Raw genomic sequence first — 27594 nt, forward strand, 5'->3', positions numbered from 1 at the left:
TAACATGCAAGATTTATCATCGGGAAAGGGGGAATGTTTGATCTTGGATATTTCCCAAAAGGCTAAAGGTCTTGAGGTGAAATCAAAAGACAATATCGGCATCCTAGTTATCAAAAAGGCGCATCTCTAATATCTTAGGATTTTTCAGGGCCACTGCTACTACTGCTACTAATTTAATTGGATATTCAAGAGAAAGTTAAAACGAGAATAAATTAGCACACATATTTGCTTGGCTTATGCCCATACTTAACCGTAAAGTCTAAAGCATGTTGCGTCATTTGTCCTTTACTGAAAACGAAATGTATTACAAATATTTTCTTTTATATTTACAACATTAAAAAATAAAGATAGAATTTACAGTGAAATAAAATTTCGAATCGCTGAGTTTCAAGAAATTAGTGTAATTACATAGCCTATTAAATATACAGTTTATTTGTATAATTTGCTTTCAGTCGTCTTGATTTACTGTTTACTTGCCGTCATGTTTTAAAAAACATGTTTAATTCATTTAAAAACAAAAGTATCGAGCTCAAGAAACATGTAGTTTTCAATAAATGCAAATGGCGCAACAGGCTTTAGACTTTTGCGGTAAAGGAAGGGGGACAGTAACCTAACTCCTGTTTGTAGTAAGAATTCAAACGTTAGCAATCCGTTGACTTCCAGAGAAAATTGCACCTTCAAAGGAAAGCTATAGCTACTGAGGCTGTTTGATGTTTAGCTTGATGTTTATGATATGTTTTAGCTTCTTTATTTTATTATAATTTTTTGCACGCAATTCATTTTTTTCCGAATTTGGCACCCACTACAAACAATTTTTTAATTAGTAAAATTAAAAAACATGTTTTAAAAAACATGTTTCATTTATTTTTTAATGATTTATGCTCGTTGAACATAGATAGAGCAAGATACATATAGTTTTCAATAAACACAAATGACACAGCAGACCTTAGACTTTTACGATAAAAGAAGGGGGACAAGGGCAGTAACCCAACTCCTGTTTGTAGCAATTTTGTTTGTTTTAAATTTGACTTGAATATTTAATTAAATTTTTACTCGTTTTAATATTTGTTTATTCATCTATATTATTACCTAATATCTCTATGTTTTGTATGATCGTTTATTTAATTTCTGTTCGTTTTGGATTTCGTTTATTTTTTGATAGTTCTGGTCGTTTTGTGTTTTAATTATAATAATTAAAAACTTTTTTTCTAAAATTTTTAATTAATTACTAGGGCAACTTATATAAAATTAAATTTATACATTTTCTGACTTCCTTAATCTTTTGTAACTTTTAAAATTACTCTCATTATAATAAGAAAATAAATAATTTGATGCAATTAGCTATAATAAAATTAACTTTTAAATACAAGTAACATCACATTAAATACTATTATTAGATATAGAATTAAAATATTGAATAAATTCAAATTTAGAAAAACCTTATGGGTGTAAAATCAAAATTGTTTCAGTATAAATTTTATACTGAAAGGACCTTTTCAACCTTCTGCTACAAAGGAAAGCCGGAGAATCCAAAATTGCTTTTATTACCAAAAGCAATGAAATTAAAATCAAGTACAAATTCAACAAAATGAAATATAAACAAGAAAAAAATCAAGGTTTCTTCTCCGTATAATTACCCTGACGATTGAAGTATTTGTCATATTTGTAAAGAAGCTTTGCAACATACTCTTTATAATTCGTCAATGCCAAGGATTTGAAGTGAGTTGAGACGGTTTTTTTTGGGCCTTTCGTCAGTTTGAAAGCGCTGTCCCTCCTGCCATTCGCTTCAGGGGAAACATGAAAGTAACCTGGCGCTAAGTCAAGGCTATGTGGTGTCTTTAGCCAGAACTGTAAGGAAGGGCCTAGTTACGGTAAGAACAATTTCATAAATCACCAAGTGGCATGTGGTTCTGTTTTGAATAGTCTCCATAGGTGCCGAAAAATTTCATAACAAGAATCTGCAGTATTTGTTGTTCCCAGCTATATAAACTCTAAAAGTAATAACACCACCCCCCTTACCTGTTCCTGACTGCATACAACTCCACAGGAAATACGTATTTTCAATCCCAATGCGCAGTTACCATCCCCCCTCCAATGGTTGAACGTTTGTTTAATTTTTAATGTTTGTTTCTGGAATTTCTGTTCATCTATTGCGGTTGTTTTTTTGCTTTGGTTCTCATCCCCTGTAATTTTCCCTGAATTGAAACTGTGTTTTAGGACGGGGGGGGGGCCTCCAAGCTGACCAACAGCTCAAAGAAGTCGTCGGTTCAAACCATAGCCAATGATATTTTATAAAGAGGTCACAGAAATGAGGTCGCACAAAGCTTAGTCACAGAAATGAAATAACTCAATCATAAGGTGATTATGCAGAAAAGTAACCTTGAGTGTGCACTACTTTTGGAAATAAAATCAATTTTTTATATTTTTTACAAAATTTTACATATTTCCTTCATAGCCAAACGAAGACTTATTTAAATTCATTATAAACAATTTTTTTTATCTATGTCTATTTTGATAGACCAGAGGCAGAACTGTTTAGTACTAAATACACTATCTTAGCTTGTTAATCATAATGAATTTTTTCTTTAATTTTTTTCCATTGTTATTTTATTCATTTTAATTGATTCATTAGAATCTTAATTATTTATAGTTTCTAAGGAATTTATAAAGAAAAAAGGGAGAATTGGATCCCAACATTTTAAACGTTTTTAGTACGGCTGTAGAATTATAATAGGCGCTTTCCATTTTTTGTTTAATTTATTTTTTCAATGAGATCTCAATCAAATATTCAATCAATCAAAGTCTTAATTCACACTCTATTTCACAGGTTTCTAACAATTACAACACATGGAGCCCTTCAATTTTAATCACAATCATCAACACAGCTTGTCAGAAATGTTCTTACCATGGTGGTAAGATGACCTGCTTAGAACGGGCAGACGTCTGTCGATACGAAAACACATGTGTTCCCAATGGATCTTTCAGTCCAATGACTTCCTGTTTACAATGTAATGCTAGTGGTAATGTACAGCTCTGGAAGAATATATGTAAAGATCCATGTAATCCCAATCCCTGTTTTGATGATGTGGAATGCACCATCTCAGGACAAGGGGAGACAATGGTAGCTAAATGTGGTATGTGCCCTCCGGGTATGGATGGTGATGGATTTGAATGTGATGGTAAGTACAGCTTACATAGTATTACAGTGTGAAATTTGTTTCGTGAAATTTTTATGGGGAATTTTGGGAAATGTGGGTTCTACGGGAAAGACAGTTTACCTCTTAGGGTAAATATCTTAAACTTAAACTAAATATTACGTTCATATACTAGCCTTTATGTAGGTAAGGTTTTTGGAATCCACTTAGAAAAGTTTGTCTTTCCAAAGATTTGGATCTAAAACTTTCGGAAATTTTATACCTGAAAATTCATTTTTAGTATTTCTATATTTATTTTCCTCCTCCCCTCCCCCAAATAAAACCATCTAAAGAGCAGCATTCGTCGGCTCTATGCTTAGGCACCACCTCTTGCACTCGCTTTACTAGATTTTATCTCTTGGTTTTATACATTTTTTAAATGGGAGAATAAAGGGTGTACACAAACCCATATCCAGGAGAGCTAGAGGGTATGAACCTCTCCCCGAAATGTTTGTCTGACTCGTAAAAAACCTAACAAAAATGAATATAAACAAACTATTGATGCTATTTTTTAAGTTTTTGACATCCCCCCCACCACCCCCCCCCCCCCAAATTCTTTTTTATAATTCTTATGAAAATTTGGATGGAAATTCTTAAGCCCAGCAGAGGAGCGGATTCGTAGAGCACGTGGTAAAAAAAAATCCATCATCGTTTTTTCAACTATTTTTTCAATATATACAAGCGAAAAAACTAAAAGGGTACTATTGAAAATTCTCTCCGTCAGCAATGGCTACCCCTAGCACCAACCAGTAACACCTCCTGAAGCCATAAATAAAACTTAAAATAAATAGCTATGATAAATGACAATTATGAAGCCCAAAGATAAAGATTTTTTTTTAAGCGGTGCTGAAATAACACGTTCATTGATTCCATTATAATTTTGATTTTTTTTCTAACTGCAGATCGTTGTGCAGTATTTTTGTTTGCGAGCCAATGTGATTCTCGCTGTCGCTTGTTCCTTGCCTTTTTGTTTTAGCTGTTCGGAGTCATTCGTCATCTTATCGGATTATGCATACGTCATAGACTCGAAAAAAGATACGGTCATCCTTGGGAAAAATGATATGAATTGCTCTTTAAATACATATAAATGTGATATCTTTCACATAAAAAATCCTTTTACAAAATTAAGGCTCTAAGCAAATTTTTTCTATCAAGATCGTTTTTACATGCCAAAAAACCTCAGTGTGTCAATTGAAAAAAAAAAACTTTCTTCGAGAAAAAATAAATACACACATATATACACAACTATTGCTCGCTCAAAGAGAGTAGATATATCGTGAGGTGTTCGGTCAAGCGTGTCTTAACGCCTTCTGTGCTTTTTTATATAAAAATCCTAGAGAAAAATAAAAATATCTTACATTTCGTCATAATAAATAACTAGTGCCCCTTGCAGTAAGTATTTTACTTTAGATACAAATATTTCAAAAGGATAAACATGCCCAGTGCCGTGAATTCACAAAAATTAGGGGAGGGGCAAAATTTGTATTTCAATATCTAATGGGGAGGGGGGCAACACTGTCGCTTTTTTTTTTAAATTTGGCCAATGACAATACCAAAAAAGGTATTTTCAATGGAAGTAACCTAAAAAAGGTATTTTTGAAGTCTCTTTGGCAAAAATCCAAGGGGAGGGGGCAGAGGCCCCATCTCATTATAATAATACTTTCTTTTATTGGGGGGATAGTAAAACACAGATTTTATTAGATAATTGGAATAAGATTTACTTGAAAAATGAAGAATTGGGACCGTATTCTAATGGGACATTACCCCTCCGTATACGGAGGGGTCCGTATTTGTTTTTCCTGTAGCTTCAAGCGACCAGTCAGTGACTTCAATTTCACAGTTATGGCATGGAAAGTTTTGAATCTGCTCTTTATATATGGTGAAAGTAATTCATATTCTTTTATTTTTCAGACACAAATGATTGTGCCAGTAACCCTTGCTTCCCTGGAGTAGAATGTTTCGACCGTGCTGCACCAATGGTAGGTTTTTCATGCGGCTCTTGTCCAGATGGGTACAAAGGAGATGGTGTTGCTTGTCTAGAAGCGAAAAAACTGAAGAAAAACAACACACATAAAGATATTAAAGAAGAAAATGAAATAGAAGGGGTTAAAGAAGACTTTAGGCTCTGGAACAAGAAATGTTTGGATCTAAACAAGTGCCCAAATAAAAAGATGACCACAGCAATGCCCATCTGCAGTAAAGAATGTCAAAATGGAGGGAAATGTGTCGGGCAGAATCTATGCGCTTGCGCACCAGGGTACAAAGGAAAATACTGCGAAAAGAGTAGGTTATTATTAATACAATTAAAGTATTTTTAGAGTAGTTTTTTTATTTTATATTTTACTATTATTTGTCCTTAGTGTATTTAGTAGCATGAATTTATTATATTAGTAGTATCTTTAGTGTTTTGTTAGTATATTTTTATATTATACAAAACAAAAATATTATTTTATATTTGTTATTTTTATATTTTAGTATTATTTTCTTAAGAGTAAATTATTAAGGTTATTCTTAAATAGTTTAAATTGTTTTTCAAAGCTAGTTTTTATTTATATTTATATTTTATGTTTTAGCATTATTTATAATCAAACAGTTCGTGGTAACGAACTGTAGTAAGGAGCGATCCGGCTCAATAGTAACCAAAACTCTAAAAAATTGAATTTTGATATCAATAGCTACATCAAAAGAATCGCATTTTAATGCTGATTTTAAATATATAAGTTTCATCAAGTTTAGTCTTAGCCATCAAAAGTTACGAGCCTGAGAAAATTTGCCTTATTTAGGAAAATAGGGGGAAACACCCCCTAAAAGTCGTAGGATCTTAACGAAAATCACACCATCAGATTCAGCGTATCAGAGAACCCTACTGTAGAATGTTTCAAGCTCCTATCTACAAAAATGTGGAATTTTGCATTTATTGCCAGAAGACAAATCACGGGTTCGTGTTTATTTGTTTGTTTGTTTTTTTTTTTTTTTTTTTTTTTTTTTTTTTTTTTTTTTCTTCCCAGGGGTCATCGTATCTACCAAGTGGTCCTAGAATGTCGCAAGAGGGCTCATTCTAACGGAAATGAAAAGTTCTAGTGCCCTTTTTACGTGACCAAAAAAATTGGAGGGCATCTAGGCCCCCTCCCACGCTCATTTTTTTATAAAACATAAAACATAGTTATTATGATTTTCGACTATGCTAAACAAAATGCCTATCTCAAAATTTTGATCTGTTGACTCTGTAAAAACATTAATTAGATTAATTAGGATTAATTAGATATAAGGGCAAGTTTGGGATCTTTTGTGGTCTGGAGTCTCGGTAAAGAGGTCTTGTAACTAATTAATGTTTTTACAGGTATTTGTAAGCTTTCGTGCTTAAACAGAGGACAATGCGTCGCCCCGAATGTCTGCAGATGTCGCAACGGATGGACAGGCCTAACATGTGGAGTCCCCATTTGTCGGACTGCCTGTAGCAATGGAGGAATTTGCATCAGCCCCGGGACCTGCGCCTGTCCAACTGGGTATGATAATTTTCAATATTTCTGACCATCCGATATTTACCGATATTTACTACCAAACATGGTATTTCCGACTGTCTTTCCACAAGACAGTGGAAAGACAGTGGGAGAACAGGAATCAAATGGGGAAGTAAAACTCTGCTTGGCTCAGATTATGCTGATGTTTTAAGCACCCTAGATGAACTGTAAGCAATATGAATGAACTATTGCTAGTTCAGGGTGTTGCGAGTTCAGGGTGCAAGAATAGGCTTAAGAAGGGAGGGAGTTCTCCCTCTTCGGCAGGGAGTTCAGATTTTGTGAGTTTAGGGTGCAAGAATAGGCTTAAGAAGACTAAGTCCCTAAGGCTAGGAAGAAGCAGAGGTGATGTTGGGTAAAGAGAAGATCAATCAAGTACCTAGGTAGTATCATTAGTGAAAACAGTGGGGTGACGAAGCTAAGGACAAAATAGCCACACAGGGTGTTTTTTCGAAGCTGAAAAATATTTGGAAGAATAGGAACATATTTCTGTAAACCAAGACTATAAAACTGGAAGCTAAAGTGATAACAGTAGTCAAGTATTGTTCTGAAGCGTGGGTGCTCCGAAAAAGGGGGGATTTTGCTTGATGTTTTCCAGATAAAATGTCTACTGATTTTTTGGAGGTTTAACTGACTGACCTTATCTCAAACAGTAGACTGTTCGAAAAGTATGTTTCAATCCCACTTTATAGACCTATAATGAGAGGAAGATTGAGACGGCTAGGGCACGTTCTGTTAATGAAGGATGACAGATTACTAAAGAATGCCCTAGTTGGCCAACTTTTTAGGGCCAAACGAAAAGCACGTCATTCCCGGTTGGAGTGGGAGGAGGTGTTAAGGAAAGGCATAAGCAAAATGGGAACTTTCTGGGAGGGCTTTGAATAGATTGGAACGGAGAAGGAGGGTGTGAAGGTGTGTTAGCCTCGTGTGGCTTGGTGCTGCAATGGGGTGTTAGTAGTAGTACTAGTAAGTGGTAAATATTCTTTCCAGGTAGCAACACTGGTGCTATTTGTACTGTTTTGCACTGAAACCTTTTAGTGCTGTTTGCACTAAAGAACTTCAGATGTTAATTTTAAAACTGAAGAGTGATTGTAGATGGCAGGCTTTTTTCTGAATTATACATCTCATTTGCCATTTTGTAATATAGTCTTGGATGAAGAAACTTGCACATGGGATTCAGCCCTGAGTTTTTTTTGCTTTTTTTTAGCTTTTTTTTGCTAAGTTTTTGGTTTATATTCCTTCTGAAAGATTTGGTATGTTGTTTTTCTATTCTCGGGCGGTTTTACTATCTTACTATGAGGGTGTAAAGAGGGAGCCTTTGAATATATTGGGACGGAGGAGGAGTTTGCGTAGCTGTGTTGGCCTCAGGTGGCTTAGTGCTGTGGTGAGTTAGTAGTAGTAGTAGTAGTAGTTTACTATCTGAGCGAAACATGAAAATTTGCTATCACACTATAGCTGAGATTCAGTCCTATATATTTACTGAATTATATTTTTGAAGTTAGGTGAACAGTGTTTTTAGACTGAAACTAAGCGGACAGTTTGCTCAAAATTGTAGAAAAGATACAATTTTTTCTATTTTTCATAATTCTGGCACGATAAATGGATATATGTGAGGGTAATGAATATATTGATAGATCTATTTTGTCCTTTCAGTGTAAATTCGCTGCGGGCTTGTCGCAAAACTGCTAGTTTTAGAGGAAGCATACACCGTAAGATACCAATTGTTTACTGAAGGGCGATTCTAGATGGCAAATGATGTTCTTTCAGAATTGTGAATACCATTTGCCACTTTATTTGCCACAGTCTATGATAAAGAAACGTGCACAAAGGGTTTGACGTGCACGTGCACGCCAAGCACAAGGACATCAAAACGGAAGCTTTTTTGGCCTTCTAGATTCTTTTAGATTTATTTATACCAGAAACTATGATTTTCTAATATTTTTTTTTGACTTTTTCAAAATTATGAATTCTTTACGGCAGTACCTTATTTTTGCTAATGTTGCCACGTTTATCTATGAAAATAAAGGAAAGCAACATCTTCTTAACGTTTTTGGTGATGTATGCTTTTAGCCTATTTTTCATTTATTTTTTCTTTTACATTTATTATTTTTTATACATTTTATTTTTCATTTTTCATTTGAGCTTTTCAGCCTATTTTTCATCTATGGTTTTGTTCTTTCTGCTGCTGATGATTTTTCACCATCTTTCTGCTACTAAAATATTGGTACTACCAAAGACTGCATAACTGTAATATGGAGTTTTTTTTTCAGTAAATTGAGTTCCCGATTTTTAATAATTTTTCAAGACACATAAGGTTGTGTAAAGTTCGTCTTTACTAATTTGAACCATAAAAATTCACCATGACTATTCTTTACTTAAGATTAATTTGTTTATTTATTTTTAGGACAACTGGTCGGCATTGTGAGACAATAATTTGCGAACCTGCTTGTCAGAATGGTGGCATTTGCAACCAGAAAAAGAACAAGTGCGACTGTCCACCTGGGTTTAGTGGAAACGATTGTTCGTCAAGTAAGTTCTAAATATTGTCAATATTGAATTTTTTTTGGGTTTTTTGGAATATTTTTTTAGGCTAAAAAAGATTTCTCTGTTTTCTCCCTAATTACAAGGTGTCTCATGTACTTAGCTTGGCTCATACAAAGCATTTTGTAATAGTCATTTTGTTTTTGTAAAGGGTTTTAATACTACTCAGTAATCATAATGGGGTTGATGGACTAAATCTGGCTTACACGGAACGTTTTTTAGGAATAGCTTCGTTCTACTAAGGGGCTTTAAGCCCACTAACTAATTGTACTGTCGTGCAGGCCTTAAATTTGAATCTCATGGGAAAATTTCTTAAAAAACTTGTTTCGCTCTCGTAAATAATTTCAATACTATTACCACTACTGCCACCACTAAGCAACTCACTGCAGCACAAGCCACCCAATACCAATACAGCTAAGCACGCTCCTTCTCCATCCCAATCTATTCAAAGCTTCCCTCTTTATACCCTCCCAAGAAGTTCCAATCTCCCTCAAATCATTCCTTAAAACCCACTCCAACCACATTTGGGGACGGCCTACTTTTCGTTGATGACGACATTTAGGGACGACCTACTTTTCGTTTGGTCCTCAATGGCTGGTCAAAAAAGACGATCTTTGGCAATCTGTCATCCTTCATTCACAGAACGTGTCCTAGCCATCTCAACCTTTCTGTCGTTATAGGTCTAGAAATTGGGATATAATCACATCTTTCGTACTGCTTACTATCTAAAATACGGTCAGTCAGATGGCTACCCAAAAATTTCCGTAGACACTCCCTCCGGAAAATATGCATCAAATCCCCCTCGGTCTGATGACGACATTTGAGGATGGTGACATTCTGATGACGACGTTAGGGGACGACCTACTTCTTGTTTGGTCCTAGATGGCTGGTCAAAAAAGACCATCTTTGGCAATCTGTCATCCTTCATTCACAGAACGTGTCCTAGCCATCTCAACCTTTCTGTCATTATAGGCCTTGAAAGTGGGGTAGAATCACATCTTTCGTCCTGCTTACTATCTAAAATACGGTCAGTCAGATGGCTACCCAAAAATGTCCGTAGACAATCCCTCCGGAAAATATGCAACAAATCCCCCTCGGTCTTATGGAGCATCCATGGATCACACCCATACTTGACCACTGTCATCACTGTAGCTTCTAATATTCTAATTGATTCGCAGGGTTATCTTCCTATTCTTCCAAACTTTTTTTTTTAACTTTGATGTAACGCCTTCGGTCTTGGATCCTACTTTTAACATTTTCACTGCAATCACCTTATTTGCTAAAAATACTGCCGGTAAAGCTAAGCTGCAGTTTTATTTTCAAATACCATGTGCTCAAGATTCATCAGAGGCTCATGTGTTTAGTTTGGATTATACGGGATACAATTTTTTTAGAATTTGCTTAGTTATTGTAAAGGACTTTGAGTTCATTAACTAATCGTAACATGGCTCATTTGTTAAATTTGAATCACATCTAACTATCTAAAATACGGTCAGTCAGATGGCTACCCAAAAATTTCCGTAGACACTCCCTCCGGAAAATATGCATCAAATCCCCCTCGGTCTGATGACGACATTTGAGGATGGCGATATTCTGATGACGACGTTTGGGGACGACCTACTTTTTGTTTGGTCCTAGATGGCTGGTCAGAAAAGACCATCTTTGGCAATCTGTCATCCTTAATTCACAGAACGTGTCCTAGCCATCTCAACCTTTCTGTCATTATAGGCCTTGAAAGTGGGGTAGAATCACATCTTTCGTCCTGCTTACTATCTAAAATACGGTCAGTCAGATGGCTACCCAAAAACGTCCGTAGACAATCCCTCCGGAAAATATGCAAAAAATCCCCTCGGTCTTATGGAACATCCATGGGTCATACCCATACTTGCCCACTGTCATCACTGTAGCTTCTAGTATTCTAATTGATTCGTAAGGTTATCTTCCTATTCTTCCAAACTTGTTTTTTTAACTTTGATGTAACGCCTTTGGTCTTGGATCCTACTTTTAATATTTTTACTGCAATCACCTTATTTGCTAAAAATACTGCCGGTAAAGCTAAGCCGCAATTTTATTTTCAAATATCATGTGCTCAAGATTCATCAGAGGCTCATGTGTTTAGTTTGGATTATACGGGATACAATTTTGGAATTTGTTTAGTTATTATAAAGGGCTTTGAGTCCATTAACTAATCGTAACATGGCTCATTTGTTAAATTTGAATCACATGTGGCAACGTAAAGAAATTCTTACCTTTCGAAAGTCTTTAAATCCACTGGCTCAAACGGTAGGCCTAAATTTAGACCACAAACGTTTTATTTCTCCAAGGGTTTTTAAACCAGCTCATTACCCTTAATTCAGCTTATTTTATAAATTTATCTTAGATGAGGTGCTTTATTATTATTTTTTCTCCTAAAGGTTTTCAGCCAGGGTGCTAGAATTTTCTGAAATGGGTTACTTTTTTTAGAACTTTTTTTGTTCTGCTAAAACGCTGTAATTAATCGCGTAGTTTTCTTATAACTTCTGGTTCATCTAAAGGGTTTTAGATCCTCTCGTTGTTACTAACCACAATGTGGCTCGGGCGCTAAATTTGGGTCACACATTTACTTTTACTAGATTTACTTTTATTAAATTTGGGTACTTCTACTTAAACTTTTTTTCTAAGAGTTAAAAAAAATACAGAAACGAATATCGAGATTTTTTTTTCGAACAATGAAAACACTGAATGAAACAAAGCGAATATTTAGGAATGAAAACCACCTCCCTTCTTCAGAGCTTAAGAGAAAGTACCAAGAAACCCGTTTTCATTTTCTGAACGAAAATGTGAACGATACAATGCTGGTAAAAAGAATGCGCTAAAAACGAAAAAAACAAAAAGTGAGGCCCTTATAAACATCTACAATTTATTTGTTTTTATTATGCCAAGCTAATGTTGTTTACAAAGCTATTTGAGGAAATTTAAACCCAGGCACTAGTCTCAATTTTGCTCATGTACCTTATTTGGCTTAGAAGAGGTACTTTTTATAGGTACGTACCTTTTTGAAGGTATGTTTCGTTCTTCTAAAGGGTTCCAAATCTACTCTCTAGTACGAGTAACAACATGGGTCGTAATGTAGGTTTGGCTCGCATCAGGGTGAATTTTCTAGCTTTGTATTCTTTTAAAGGGTTTTACACCTCATTAACCTCAATTCGGTTAAGAGAATGAATAGCAATGATAAGGACCTTACATAAAACTGTTATTGATTATATTTATTTTGGTTTAGGAGAATGTTCGCGAAAATGTCAAAATGGTGGTTCGTGTTTTGGAAATTTCTGCTCATGCCTACGTGGATTTTCAGGACAAAATTGCGAACGATGTAAGTTTTTTTTTTAAGGGACTAATGCAATACTAATTCTTTTTTTTTTATAGACAAATTTAGACCAATGCCCTGACGAGAATAGGCTGGGTATAAGAGATTGCAACTGTTTCAAAATTCTGAGATGGTTTAGGGTCTCCACTTTGTAATAAGCTCCTCTTTCCGTGCCGATTTCCGAAAGGGAAACCCTTCTTGCTGGGCCTCATAGTAGGATCAGGCTTAACCTTTCACAAGTTTGCTTACCCGGAACTGTGACTGCAAACTGTTCTGCAGGGTGACATTGAGGAGTAGTTTTCCTCAAGGAGATTGTAGCCAAGTAAACGACTCAAAAAACAAGCTATACGAAAAATATGGTTCTATACCACTTTCTAGGGCTATAATGAGAGAAAGTTGAGATGGCTTGGATACGCTGAAGGATCGTATGTTACCAAAGATTTTGTCATTTCTGACCATCCATCCAGGGCCAAACGAACAGGGGTCGAATAGGGAGGAAGAAACCGTAAGGAGGATTTAAGGGACATTGGAACTTATCGGGACGAAGTAAAAATGGAAGCTTTGAATAGGCTAGGATGAACAAGGAGGTTTGCACAGCTGTGGTGGCCTCGGGTGGCTTGGTGCTGCAGTGAGTTGTTAGCAGTAGTAGCAGTGGCGACTGTTGAATTATCTATTGAAAAAAGCTTTTTTTAAATCAGTTGAATCTCAGCAAATTATCCCTTTCCCTCTAGAAACCCTTTTCCTTTCCCTCCCTTATCCCTTTTCCTGTAAACAATAGAAACAGTAATTTGGCATTGTTGACCTTGATCCCTTTCTGATATTAAATAAAAAAAACAAGTTTTTTAAATGAAAGTAAGGAGCGACATTAAAACTTAAAACGAACAGAAATTACTCCGTATATGAAAGGGGCTTTTCCTTCTCTACGCCCCGCTCTTTAGGCTAAAGTTTGACTCTTTCTCTCAACTCTACATTTTAAAACAGTAAAAAACTTTAGCGTAAAGAGCGGGGCGTTGAGAAGGAAAAGCCCCTTTCATATACGGAGTAATTTCTGTTCGTTTTAAGTTTTAATTTCGCTCCTTACTTTCATTTAAAAATCTTGTTTTTTTTATTTAATTTCTGAACGTTTTTGAATCAATGCATGTTTTGATTTTGGCTCTCCGCAGAGGAATAATTAAAACGAAATTTGTATATATTTTTTTTTTTTTTTGGCAAAATGGCTTTCTCATAATTTTGATCTAATGGTTTTGAGAAAAAAAGAGCGGGGGAGGAAGCCTAGTTGCCCTCCGATTTTCGGTTAATTAAAAAGGCAACTAGAACTTTTAATTTTTTACGAATCTTTTTATAAGTAAAAGATACACGTAACTTATAAATTAGCTTACGTAAAGAACTTTTGTATTCTTATGTTTTTATTACATATATGAGGGGGTTCGCCCCCTCGTCAGTACCTCGCTCTTTACACTAAAGCTTAAATTTTGTCCCAATTCATTAAGAATGACCCCTGAATCACAAAAGCCGCAGAATAAATAGTTGAAATTAATAAAAATACTGTGGCGTAAAGAGCGAGGTATTAGGAGGAGGTGAGCCCCTCATATGGGTAATAATTTCTGTTCGTTTTAAGTTTTAATGCTGCTGCTTACTTCCAGCTGAAAAAAAACTTTTTCATTGTTTTTTTTTAAGTAATGCTAGTAAATCCTGCGCTCCCTTCATGGAAATTTTCTTCCCCCATGACAAATTCCTCGATGGAAAGTTCCCCCAGCATATTCCCCTCTTTTCAACCCCTGCCTCCAACCAAAAAATCCTCCTGAAAACGCCTGTACACTTCCCAATAACCATTACTATATGTAAGCACTGGTCAAAGTTTTGAACTTGTAACCCCTCCCACAGGGACTGTGGGGGAGTAAGTCGTCCCCAAAGACATAGTTATAAGGTTTTTCGACTACGTTGAATAAAACGGCTATCTCAGAATTTCGATCCGTTGACTTTGGGAAAATAATTAGCGTGGGAGGGGGCCTAGGTGCCCTCCAATTTTTTTGGTCACTTAAAAAGGGCACTAGAACTTTTCATTTTCGTTAGAATGAGCCCTCTCGCAACATTCTAGGACAACTAGGTCGATACGATCACCCCTGGGAAAAAAACAACAAAAAAACAAATAAACACGCATCCGTGATCTGCCTTCTGGCAAAAAATATAAAATTCCACATTTTTGTAGATAGGAGCTTGAAAGTTTTACAGTAGGGTTCTCCCATACGCCGAATCTGATGGTGCGATTTTCGTTAAGATTCTATGACTTTTAGGGGGTGTTTCCCCCTATTTTCTAAAATAACGTAAATTTTCTCAGGCTCGTAACTTTTGATGGGTAAGACTAAACTTGATGAAACTTATATATTTGAAATCAGCATTAAAATTCGATTCTTTTGATGTAGCTATTGGTACTAAAATTCAATTTTTTAGACTTTAGGTTACTATTGAGCCGGGTCGCTCCTTACTACAGTTCGTTACCACGAACTGTTTGATACCAAATATGGAAATATTTTGACATATTTACCCATATTCGGCATATTTTGACATATTTAACATATTACTATATGTAGTTTATTATAGTTTATTGTAATTAGTTGGGATTAATCATTAACTAAGTGCAATTACTATGCTCTATCGAGTACCCATTAGACAGCAAGGTCAATTTTTGCACGAGTAATTTGGAAATGGAAAGAAGTGGTCAAAAGACTCAAGTCTAGCTGGTTAACTTTCTCTCTCTATACGCCTATGTTATCCCTACTATATAAGGAATTATAGTCAAAAATGGTAAAAAAAAACATTTGAGTTAAAAGTCTTGCAGACCCATTGCTCCTGTCCAGAAATATTTCTAAAATATACTGAAGGATAAATACACTGACAATTTTAATCTAGAAAAGAATAAAAAGAACAAACTGGATTATATTTAGCTCTGACTCAAATTGATTGTAATATGTTTCAACACGCTCCAAATAATATGTTCTGAAAGTAATTCAATAATTGCAGTTGCATATTGAAGCTAAAAATAACAAATCAATTGAACTGGTTAAAAAAAATCAATTGAACTGGTTAGTACTTCCGACTGGTTCAAACTTTAAGTAATATAATTGATTGTTACAGTTGGATACGTTATTAATATTTAATTATTTTTATCATTTAATTAGTTATGTGGAATTACACATTACAATTAAAGTAAGGGAACAGTTTTACATATAAGTCAAAGTGTCTCTTTCACAGTTGGTTAAAACAAATAAAACCCATAGGGCTAGTCATTCTGTTTCTCCATCCTCCCAAATGATAAAACATATTGGCCTGCTAAAACTATTTTAAGCTATTTAAAACTATTGTTTATGGGCAAATGGTCCCCCCTCCACGCCCCTTTTCCCCCACGGATGTCTGGTTAAAATTCTGATAGAACCATTTGGTTCAGGATAGTTGAAGTGTTCAATAAGCATGACTAGGGATGACAAGACCCCCCCACACACACACAGTCCCTCTGGAAAGGGCTGTAAGTTATGCAATTTGCCCATTACTTATATATAGTATTTGTTACTGGGAAATATAGGATATTTTTCGGAGGGGAGATTTTCCATTAGGAGAAATTTTCAATCCGTGGAGAATTTTCATAGAAAACTTTACACGGGGGTGGATTTCCTGTCATGATTTGAAAAACGACGGTCAGAAATAAATCTCCGAACATTTCCGAATTCCCGTCCTGAATTTCCTAGCAATTGAAGAGTAATTATTAATTAGTTCAATAACTCATTAAAAATCTTTTTTTTAGTCAAATGTCGTCGGAAGTGCCGTAATGGTGGTGTATGCATTGGTCCTGACATCTGTAAATGTGCAAAATCTTTTAAAGGACAATTTTGTCAGCACAAGCACCGAAAAAATAAAAATAATCGGAAGAAGAAGCAGAAACAACGCTTCTCACATCTAACAGCATTGGACTATTATATATAGTGTCTCAACTTTAAAAAGTCAAAATTTTAAGTGATTAAGGCCAAGCTAGGCTACTTAGGAAATTCAAACATTTATGATTTGTTTTGGCTGTCACAGGATAGAAGCAGCCAGCACTGCAAGCTGCATTATGGTGCATTATGCTGCATATGGTGCACGGCACTGCATTATGGTGCTGATTTGAATTGAAATCAAAACATAAACGTTATTTTACTGTTTAATGTTCATGTGATGGCATTACAAAACCAAGTGAATTTTACTAGCCGACATTACGATCTTAAGATCCAAAACCCGATTGTAAGTTTTCTGAAGCTTTTGGTGAATTAACCTGATTTATGAGATGGAGTCATCGGACTTGAAAGACTTACTTCATCTTCAATACTTCAAGCCCATTAAATAGGAGCAGACCGACTTGGAGAAAGTTCATAATTCTCAAATATTAGTGAAAGCTTCATTGTGCTGTTAGACCAAGAAATGATGGTAATATACTTAAATTTGAACACACTTGCAACACTCAAGCAACATGATTTAATGTTGGAATTTGAAGTGTAAAGAAGTTTTTGTAAATATTATGTTGTATATAAACTTAAACAGGATTAGCTTTTTCATCAACGATTCATAACCATAACAGTTAAGTGACAACAAACCGACTTGGCAAAAAGCCAATAGTTCTTATATTTTAGTGTAAGCTACATTGTACTGTTGGACTAAGAGATGAAGTTGATATATTGAAATTGAACACGGTTGCAACGTCCAAGCGACATGATTTAGTGTTAGAACTTAAAATTTACAGAAGCTGCTAAAAATACAGAATTCTGCACTTTCGCTTGACCATTTATATTTTTTACAAACTCAAAATTAGTAGCTCTTCATCAATACCTCTTAAGTACTAATTATGAACAAATTGATCTGGCCAAAAGCCAATAACCCTTAAGTTTTAATGGAAGCTACATTATGCTATTGTAATACGCAGGGACGTAGCTCCAGTATTTTTATTGGGGGGCAAGAGGGGACTTCATCCTGAGAGTCAAGGGGCATGGGCTATATAATAATATTTCTCCAAATTAGTGGGGGGGGGGGCGGGTCAATTGCCTTCCTCCAAATGACATTACTGGCACTAAGAGATGAAGTTGATATAATTGAAATTGAACACAGTTGCAACCAAGCAATATGCTTTAACGTTGGAACCTGAAGTATAAAAATCTTGCTTTTAAATGTTAATTTGTGAACAAACTTTAAGATAGCAATTTCTTTATCAATGCTTCAAAAACAATTAAATATGAACAAACTGATTTGGCAAAAAGCCAATAATTCTAAAATTTCAGTGGCAGCTACATTGTGTCACTGGACTAAGAGGTGACGTTGATAGCCTTGAAAATTAAACAGAGTTGAAACACCGAAGAAAAGTAATTTAAACCAAAACTTGGAAAGAGCGAAAGCTGTTGTAAATATTTGGCTCCCTGCCAGATTCTCTATTTAAATTAAGTGAGACGTGAATTTGGTCAATTTATTTGAATTGCTTCAATAGTTGCGTCCAATTTCATAATTTTCATATACACTTTCCAAATAAGGTTGATAAACTCCCCATATCCAATTAGTTAGCCAAAACTTGGAAAGAGCGAAAGCTGTTGTAAATATTTGGCTCCCTGCCAGATTCTCTATTTAAATTAAGTAGACGTGAATTTGGTCAATTTATTTGAATTGCTTCAATAGTTGCGTCCAATTTCATAATTTTCATATACACTTTCCAAATAAGGCTGATAAACTCCCCATATCCAATTAGTTAGCCAAAACTTGGAAAGAGTGAAAGCTGTTGTAAATATTTGGCTCCCTGCCAGGTTCTCTATTTAAATTAAGTAGACGTGAATTTGGTCAATTTATTTGAATTGCTTCAATAGTTGCGTCCAATTTTATAATTTTCATATACACTTTCCAAATAAGGCTGATAAACTCCCCATAACCAATGTGCTAGCCAAAACTTGGAAAGAGCGAAAGCTGTTGTAAATATTTGGCTCGCTGCCAGGTTCTCTATTTAAATTAATCGAGAAGTGAATTTGGTCAATTTATTTGAATTGCTTCAATAGTTGCATCCAATTTAATAATTTTCTTATACACTTTCTAAATAAGTTTGATAAATTCCCCAAATCCGATAAGTTAGCCTTGATATTCAATTAATAACAATATAGGGGGTGGAAATTAATAACAATAACAATATTCATTCAATTAATAACAATATGACTTATGTTATGGATTCGAAACTACAATGGATTTAAATCATGACTTCATGGCTTTGAAAAATCACATTTTTAACTATGGTTTAATATGTTGAAGGTGAATGTTGAAATAACGTGTGAGTTTCTGAATGAAATACTTGACGACTTTGAAACAAATCTCTCCAATGATATATTTTGTAAAAAAAAAAAGTCTTAATTTCTAAAAGTTTAGACTTTAGTCTTAATTTCAAAAGATTCTCATCAATCAAATAAGACAGACGCGGAATTTTACTTAGTATTGAGACATTTACACCTACTTGAGATATAGTGCTTAAATAGTTTTAATAAGTTTTAACTATTGACATCAAAGGCAACTTGGACTCAAAAGTAAAAATGAAAAAAGTTAAATAACAACAAAAGTAAAAATGACATTAAAGACATGAAAATTGGACGCTGTTCAATTTTCGGCTTCTATACTTCCGCTTTTTATTCGTTTTTGATATGATGTTTTATTGGCAATACTTTCAGACTTAAGAAAAATCGTAGTGTTTTAAACTCACAAAAACTCACAAATCTCACAAAAAGTCACAGTCGCAAAGTCACAGGACTGCCTTGGTGTACATTTATATTAGAAAAGATCCTAAGGGTTTCTTGAATGGCATTTTTTACGAATAAATTGCATTCCAGTTTCTGATAATTCTCATAAGCAAATTAACACAGAGTCCCGTTTTTAGGCCAAGCACGGGGTTAGACACGGGCTGTGCAGATTTGTGTTTCAAGCGATATCATGCAATTGCTCAATTAATATCTTTCAACCGTGCTATTCTGAAAAGTTCTAGTTTTGAAAAAACCCGTGTTTTCAACGCGCTTGGAACACGTAAGACGAAAATACGTGAAAGTTCCACTGGGCTTAACAAGGAGAGCCTTAAAATGATGTTCGTCAAACCCGTTTTAAACACGCTTCTCACTCAGTGCCTGAAAACGGGACTTGAACTTTGAAGGCTCGATTACACTGCCATCTTATTAATTTTTTGTCAGAATTGTCCCAGGCTGCATTCGTCCTCTGGACAAAGTCTATGAACGCAGTAATTCGTGTAATTTGCTATAGATTATCAATCATCACTGATTCAGCTGCTGGCCTCTAGCATTCGTCATATAGAAAGATATAAAATTCAGCAAAGCGAGCAGTGTTTCCACTATGTCAGATTTTTCCGATCAAATTGGATTCTCGGCCCTTTGACAGGAAAAAAAATTGTACCAGGATTTCAGGACATTAGTCATAATTTCATCCCTAGACAGGATTACAACAGACATCACGGTCGTAACACCATTGCTACATTTATGTTTAAAATTAATGCTTGGTGAGCAGTATTAAAACATTATGTCCTTGAAAAATCAACAATTTTCGGTCTTGTCGCACTGTCATTATAAACATATAAGCTTTACTTTACTCAACTACTCTACTTTACTTTACTCATTATATAAGCTTTACTTTACTCAACTACTTTACTTTACTTTACTCATTATATAAGCTTTACTTTACTCAACTACTTTACTTTACTTTACTCATTATATAAGCTTTACTTTACTCAACTACTTTACTTTACTTTACTCATTATATAAGCTTTACTTTACTCAATATTGGTAAAAATTTTATAAGCATAACTGCGGAATATTCTCAAATGAAACTATTCATAATCTGCGTGTTTTAACAGTCATGATAATTTTTCTTTGTTCTAATTTTTCAGCTTCTGTAATTCAATTCCCATTTCTTTTTCGATTTGATTTTTTACTGGCAGTATTCATAATCTGCGTGTTTTTATAGTCATGGTAATTTTTCTTTGTTCTAATTTTTCAGCTTCTGTAATTCAATTCCCATTTCTTTTTCGATTTGATTTTTACTGGCAGTATTCATGATCTGTGTGTTTTAATAGTCATGATAATTTTTCTTTGTTCTAATTTTTCAGCTTCTGTAATTCAATTCCCATTTCTTTTTCGATTTGATTTTTTACTGGCAGTATTCATAATCTGCGTGTTTTTATAGTCATGGTAATTTTTCTTTGTTCTAATTTTTCAGCTTCTGTAATTCAATTCCCATTTCTTTTTCGATTTGATTTTTACTGGCAGTATTCATGATCTGTGTGTTTTAATAGTCATGATAATTTTTCTTTGTTCTAATTTTTCAGCTTCTGTAATTCAATTCCCATTTCTTTTTCGATTTGATTTTTACTGGCAGTATTCATGATCTGTGTGTTTTAATAGTCATGATAATTTTTCTTTGTTCTAATTTTTCAGCTTCTGTAATTCACATTTCTCATTTCTTTTTCGATTTGATTTTTTTACTGGCAGTATTCATAATCTGCGTGTTTCAATAGTCATGATAATTTTTCATTGTTCTAATTTTTCAGCTTCTGTAATATGTAATTCTCATTTCTTTTTCGATTTGATTTTTTACTGGCAGTTTGGTAGTATTCTCCAGCTTTCAAACAATCACAGTTAAAGAAGTAATGAATAGAATAGAATTTATTTGTTCTTAAAGTCAAAAGGTAATGGCAAAATGTATAAAACAAAAAAACAGTTACACAGAAATTACGAAAATCCTAACATATCCAGCACAAACCCAGTTCCATCGACCGTAAGACGCAGATATCGTGAAAAATTTCTTACGCCTATAAAACATTAATCCACACACACTCTCACCAACCACTTAAAATTAAAACCCAACCAACCAAACACTTCAATTCTCCAATCATTCAGTTCTTCACATTCACACATCAAGTGATGTGTGTTAAATCATTCGTGTTAACTCACATTCCAACTTTTAAAAATCCTCGAAATCTAATAATACAGACGTTGAATTTAAGTTTACTTAACTCAATATTCAGACTTTAATAATTTGATCAAAATATAATAATGTAATTAATAATGCTAGAGAAATTTGTAATTTTCAAGAAATTTAAAGAAGTTCTCAATTTTTAGTTTTTTAGATTTTATATTTCCTGGTTTTATTTTAGTTGATACTATAGTAATAATAATAACAATGATACAAATAATTTTTATTCCTTTGAAAACCCTTGGGGCATGGAAAATCAAATGAAAAATTCAGTTTAAAATAATCCATTTACACAAAATACACTCACAAATTACAACTTACACAAATAAAAAAAAAATCTACTTGATTGTTTGACTGAAAAATCGTTCAAGTCTTTCATTGTGAGTATTCGTGAGCATAAATTGTGGGTTATTTATATTGCTAGCATAATAATAATCAACGACTTTGAAAAAATTACCAGGAATAGAACTATGGAAGGAGAGCAAAATAACTAAATCTTGGTAAATATTAAAAAGGTGCAAATTAATCCTATCAAATGGCCCATAATAAAAGACTCATCGCGAATCAGTGTCCTTTTGGGAGTCAATCCTTTATCTCACTCTCAGGTCTTTTTCCAAAATCAGTTTTAATTATGCAGCTACGTATTAATTAAATTACTTTACGATGACAGTATGGGAACTACCCACGTGTAGATAAAATTTTACAGAGCTATATTTCAAAATTTTATGTTTTTGGCAGCACTGTAGTACTTGTCAAGTTTGAGAAGCTGCAGTGACAGAAATATAAAGTGTGCCGTAAATTTTATGTTTTTGGCAGCACTGTAGTACTTGTCAAGTTTGAGAAGCTGCAGTGACAGAAATATAAAGTGTGCCGTAAATTTTATGTTTTTGGCAGCACTGTAGTACTTGTCAAGTTTGAGAAGCTGCAGTGACAGAAATATAAAGTGTGCCGTAAATTTTATGTTTTTGGCAGCACTGTAGTACTTGTCAAGTTTGAGAAGCTGCAGTGACAGAAATATAAAGTGTGCCGTAAATTTTATGTTTTTGGCAGCACTGTAGTACTTGTCAAGTTTGAGAAGCTGCAGTGACAGAAATATAAAGTGTGCCGTAAATTTTATGTTTTTGGCAGCACTGTAGTACTTGTCAAGTTTGAGAAGCTGCAGTGACAGAAATATAAAGTGTGCCGTAAATTTTATGTTTTTGGCAGCACTGTAGTACTTGTCAAGTTTGAGAAGCTGCAGTGACAGAAATATAAAGTGTGCCGTAAATTTTATGTTTTTGGCAGCACTGTAGTACTTGTCAAGTTTGAGAAGCTGCAGTGACAGAAATATAAAGTGTGCCGTTGACGGGAATCATCAAATCAGACATGTGTTACCTCTCTTTTTACTAGTATTTGTTTTCCGGTCTCAATTTTTGTTTTACATTATATTTTATTTATTAGTTGAAAGTTATGGTCTATGTTGTTTGGAAACTATTTTGAATAGGGTGATACAAGGCCGTGTTCAGGGAGGGGCTAAGGGTTTTTCACCCCCCCCCTCCTCCTCCAGAAATTTTGTCCGACTTGTAAAAACCTAACAAAATGCATATAAACAAATTTTCTATGCGTTTTTAAAGTATTTTAGGAACCCCCTCTCCCGGAAGAAATGTGAATCCGGCCTTAAAGAGATATTAGGCTTAGAAAATTGTAATCAAAGAAGAATTTTCGAATTTATGTTGTCAGCGCGTCTTTAATGTCCCTTTTCAAAGAAAAGGAAGAAAGAATGGTTTTAAAGAGGAATGTAAAAATAAAGAAAAGTAATGAAGAAGTAAAACTGGATGAAGTTGGAACAAGAAGAAGAAAACTACTTGAGATCTGTCAGAAATCCTGGAACCATTCCAACTTGATAGAAAATAATCCCTTGTTCAAATAGGTCGAGTCGAAAGATCGTAAGTAGAAGTACAAGGAACCTATGTGCAATTAAATAAAAAAAACTAGTTTTTTTAACTGAAAGTAAGGAGCGACATTAAAACTTAAAACGAACAGAAATTACTCCGTATATGAAATGGATTTTCCCCTCCGCAATCCCTCGCTCGTTACGCTAAAGTTTTTAATTGTTTTAAAAATTAGAATTGTGGCAAAGAGGCAAACTTTAGTGTAAAGAGCGAGGGGTTGCGGAGGGGAAAACCCATTTCATATACGGAGTAATTTCTGTTCGTTTTAAGCTTTAATGTCGCTCCTTACTCTCGGTTAAAAAAACTAGTTTTTTTATTTAATTTCTGAACGTTTTTGAATTAATGCATGTTTGATTTTGGCTCTCTGCACATAAATTATTAAAATGAAATTTGCATACTAATTCTCTTTTTGGCTAAATGGCTTTCTCTTAATTTTGATCAGACGATTTTGAGAAATAAGGAGTGGGGTAGGAGGCGTAGCTGCCCTCCAATTTTTCGGTTACTTAAAAAGGCAACTAGAACTTTTAATTTTTAACGAACGATTTTATTAGTAAAAAATATACGTAACTTAAAAATTAAGTTACGTAAAAAACTTTTATATTCTTATATTTTTATTATGTATATGAGGGGGTTTGTCCCCTCGTTAATACCTCGCTCTTTATACTAAATCTTAAGTTTTGTCCCAATTCTTTAAGAATGACCCCTGAATCAGAAAGGCCGTAGAATAAGTAGTTGAAATTACTAAAAATACTTTAGCGTAAAGAGCGATGTATTTATTTCCCCCTAAATACCTCGCTCTTTATGCTAAAGTATTTTTAGAACCCCTCATATGCTTAATAATCTCTATTCGTTTTAACTCTGTTCGTTTCTGTTCAATTGAAAAACTTTTCATGTTTATTTTTCATTGTTTTTTTTTATAGTAATGCTAGAAAACCCTGCGCTCTTTTCATTGAGTTTCTCTTCCCCCATGACATATTCCTCCAAGGAAAGATGCTCCCAAATATCCCCCTCCCCTCAACACAACCCCCCAAACCAAAAGAATCCCCCTGAAAACGTCTGTACACTTCCCAATAACCATTACTGTATGTAAACACTGGTCAAAGTTTTTAACTTGCAGCCCCTTCCCCAGGAATTTTGGGGGAGTAAGTCATCCCTAAAGACATAGTTATTATGGCTTTCGACTATGCGGAACAAAATGGCTATCTCAAAATTTTGATCCGTTGACTTTGGGAAAAAATAAGCATGGGAGGGGGCCTAGGTGCCCTCCATTTTTTTTGGTCACTTAAAAAGGGCACTAGAACTTTTCATTTCCACTAGAATGAGCCCTCTTGCGACATTCTAGGACCACTTGGTCGATACGATGACCCCTGGGAAAAAGAAAAAAAAATAACAAACAAACAAATAATCACCCACCAGTGATCTGTCTTCTGGCAAAAAATACGAAAATCCACATTTTCGTAGATAGGAGCTTGAAATTTTTGCTATAGGGTTCTCTTATACGCTGAATGCGACGGTGTGATTTCCGTTAAGATTCTGTGACTTTTAGGGGGTGTTTCCCCCTATTTTCCAAAATAGGGTAAATTTTCTCAGGCTCGTAACTTTTGATGACAAAGATTAAATTTGATGAAACTTATATAACTAAAATCAGCATGAAAATTCGATTCGTTTGATGTATCTTTTAACACAGGAGTCTCCAAACTTTTCAATGTAAGGGCCATATTGTATATTTCCCATATTCATGCGGGCCGAAGGGATAAAAAATGAGAAAAAAAAATCAGTGCCAGTAATTTAATTTCCTCAAATATTAGAGTATAAGCATAAAAAAATTAAAAAATATCTTGTTGAAAAATATCAGGGTAAACTAAATAGACTCCTGCCTTTAGTTTTATGCAACAAAATTAGTGTGACGAATGGTACTGTCGTTTTGACTTTAAATTTAATTAAAATCAGGTTCCAGATTAGATGAGCCAATTGTAAGAATAGAATTCAAATGATCATCAGACAAATTTGCTCGATAGTTAGATTTCACATACTTCATCTTGGAAAATGTTTGTTCAAACAAGTATGTTGTACCAAAAATGGACACAAAACTACAAGCAAACTTTATCAAATTTGGAAACTGATCTGGCTGCAGACATTTCCATTTGAAATTGAGTTGGAAGATTTTCAGCATTGCAGTCAAATGGATTATGAAAGAGCCTGATTTTATTGTTTTTGGCATCAAGGTCAGCAAATCGCTCCTGAAACTGCTTTTTAAAATCCGAAATTATTTCATTTGCATATGAAGAAGGAAATTCAACTCTACTTTCTGCATGAAATTTTTTACAACATGGAAAATGAGCAAAATTCTTAACTTTCACCTGGCCTTCAAGTAGCGCAAGTTTTGCTCTGAATGCCTTGACATGAACAAAGTTGTCACTGATCAAATTTGTTTTGCGTGCAATTTCAGATTCAAGTGATTCATATGACTTGTCAAAAAATGCCAATTTCCAAATCCATTCGTAATCTGATAATAATGGCTGAGGTTTGTTTTTATTTTTCTCTGTGAGAAATAAATCAATTTGTGATCTGAGCTCAAAGAAATGCAGCAAAATCTTTCCACAACTAAGCCATCTAACTGCTGTATAATAAGGCAAGTCAACAAACTCCGAATCCATTTCTTTCAAGAAATCATGGAACTGGCGATGATTGAGTGCATGAGATCTAATGAAATTAACCACAGAAACACCAGGTTTCATGACACAAGACATATCAACATATTTTAGGCACAATGCTTGTTGATGGATAAGGCAATGCAGAAAAATGGGTTTAGAGAATCCTCCAACCTCGCAAGCAGTTGTAATTTGCCCAACAAAACCCCGTTTTGTCCCAGAAATATTCTTTCCTCCATCAATTGTCACACACTGCACTTGTTTACATTCCAGGTTATATTCTGTTATAGTTTTACTTACTTCATTGAAAATGTCTTTTCCAGTTGTTGTGCTGTGCATGCTGTGAACTGGTGCTGATTCTTGGGTCACATTAAATTCACTATCAACAACACGAATGAATACTAAGAGTTGAGAGGTATCACACACATCAGTTGATTCATCCAAAGCAAGAGAATACCAGCAAAAGCTTTTTGTTTTTTCCTTTATTTGCCGAATTATGTTGCCTCCTAAATCTTCAATTCTACGAGCAACAGTATTTGACCCAAGACTTATCATTTTGAAGAGGTTTACTTTTTCTGGACATACCTCTCCTGCTGCTTCCAATATACACTCTTTTATGATACTACCATCAGTGAAAGGTTTTCCTTTTTTAGCCAACACATAGGCAACTTTGTAGCTGGCTCTAGTTGAAGTTTCATTTTCAGATATTTTCTTACTGAAAACAGCTTGTTGAGAATGCAGACTGTGCTGAAATGATTCAAACTTTTTAGTGCGTTCTGCTCATGTGATGTGAGAAAAACTTGAGCCACGTTTAGATTCATATTGTATTCCTTCAGCAAACACTGTCTCTACATATAAGGCATAAAGCTTTATAATTTGCTTTCACAAAAAAGTACTTTATTTTCCATTCGTTATTTTTTCATTTTCTTTGTATTTTCCATATCTGAAAACATAAGGGTAAAATAGACAAAATAATTTATACAGGAAAAACAGTTTGTATGTGGTGTTAAAAAGCACACGAAATCCTCCATAGCGAATGGTTCGTTATGAAGGCCGCCGCTCTGATTACATGTGAATGCCCAACCGCGCCGCTGAGCTCCATTCCACTCGGCTCTGCTCGTAGTGCAAAAGAACCCTAACCACACACCACACAGCCTATGACAACACTGCTCGCAACAAGTCATTAGCGATCGATAGAGGGAAACTGACTCGGGCTGAGCCGCCTGAGCGCCACCAGTCAACAGCCCCAGCTTTGAATAATCCTGCGATGCCAGTCGTACGATAATTTGTTTCAAGACCAACACACGGGGATTTGTTTGGCGGGCCGGATGAAATTATGTGGCAGGCCGGATTTGGCCCGCGGGCCATAGTTTGGAGACCCCTGTTTTAACA

General features: G+C 34.7%; 1 protein-coding gene across 1 annotated transcript in view; it reads left to right on the forward strand.

Moving 5' to 3' along the window:
• The window catches only part of LOC136040788 (von Willebrand factor D and EGF domain-containing protein-like), a 217549-nt gene extending 199979 nt beyond the window's left edge, over positions 1 to 17570 (forward strand). Inside the window, exons 4-9 of the mRNA XM_065725116.1 lie at positions 2828 to 3179; positions 5106 to 5477; positions 6535 to 6700; positions 9117 to 9241; positions 12513 to 12605; positions 16399 to 17570. Of these exons, the coding sequence (XP_065581188.1) occupies positions 2828 to 3179; positions 5106 to 5477; positions 6535 to 6700; positions 9117 to 9241; positions 12513 to 12605; positions 16399 to 16577 (1287 nt within the window). The 3' untranslated portion in view covers positions 16578 to 17570. The remainder of the gene's footprint in view (positions 1 to 2827; positions 3180 to 5105; positions 5478 to 6534; positions 6701 to 9116; positions 9242 to 12512; positions 12606 to 16398) is intronic.
• Positions 17571 to 27594: the final 10024 nt, after the last annotated feature.

This window comes from Artemia franciscana, chromosome 21 (assembly GCF_032884065.1).
Source record: "Artemia franciscana chromosome 21, ASM3288406v1, whole genome shotgun sequence".
NCBI classification, from domain to species: Eukaryota; Metazoa; Arthropoda; class Branchiopoda; order Anostraca; family Artemiidae; genus Artemia; species Artemia franciscana.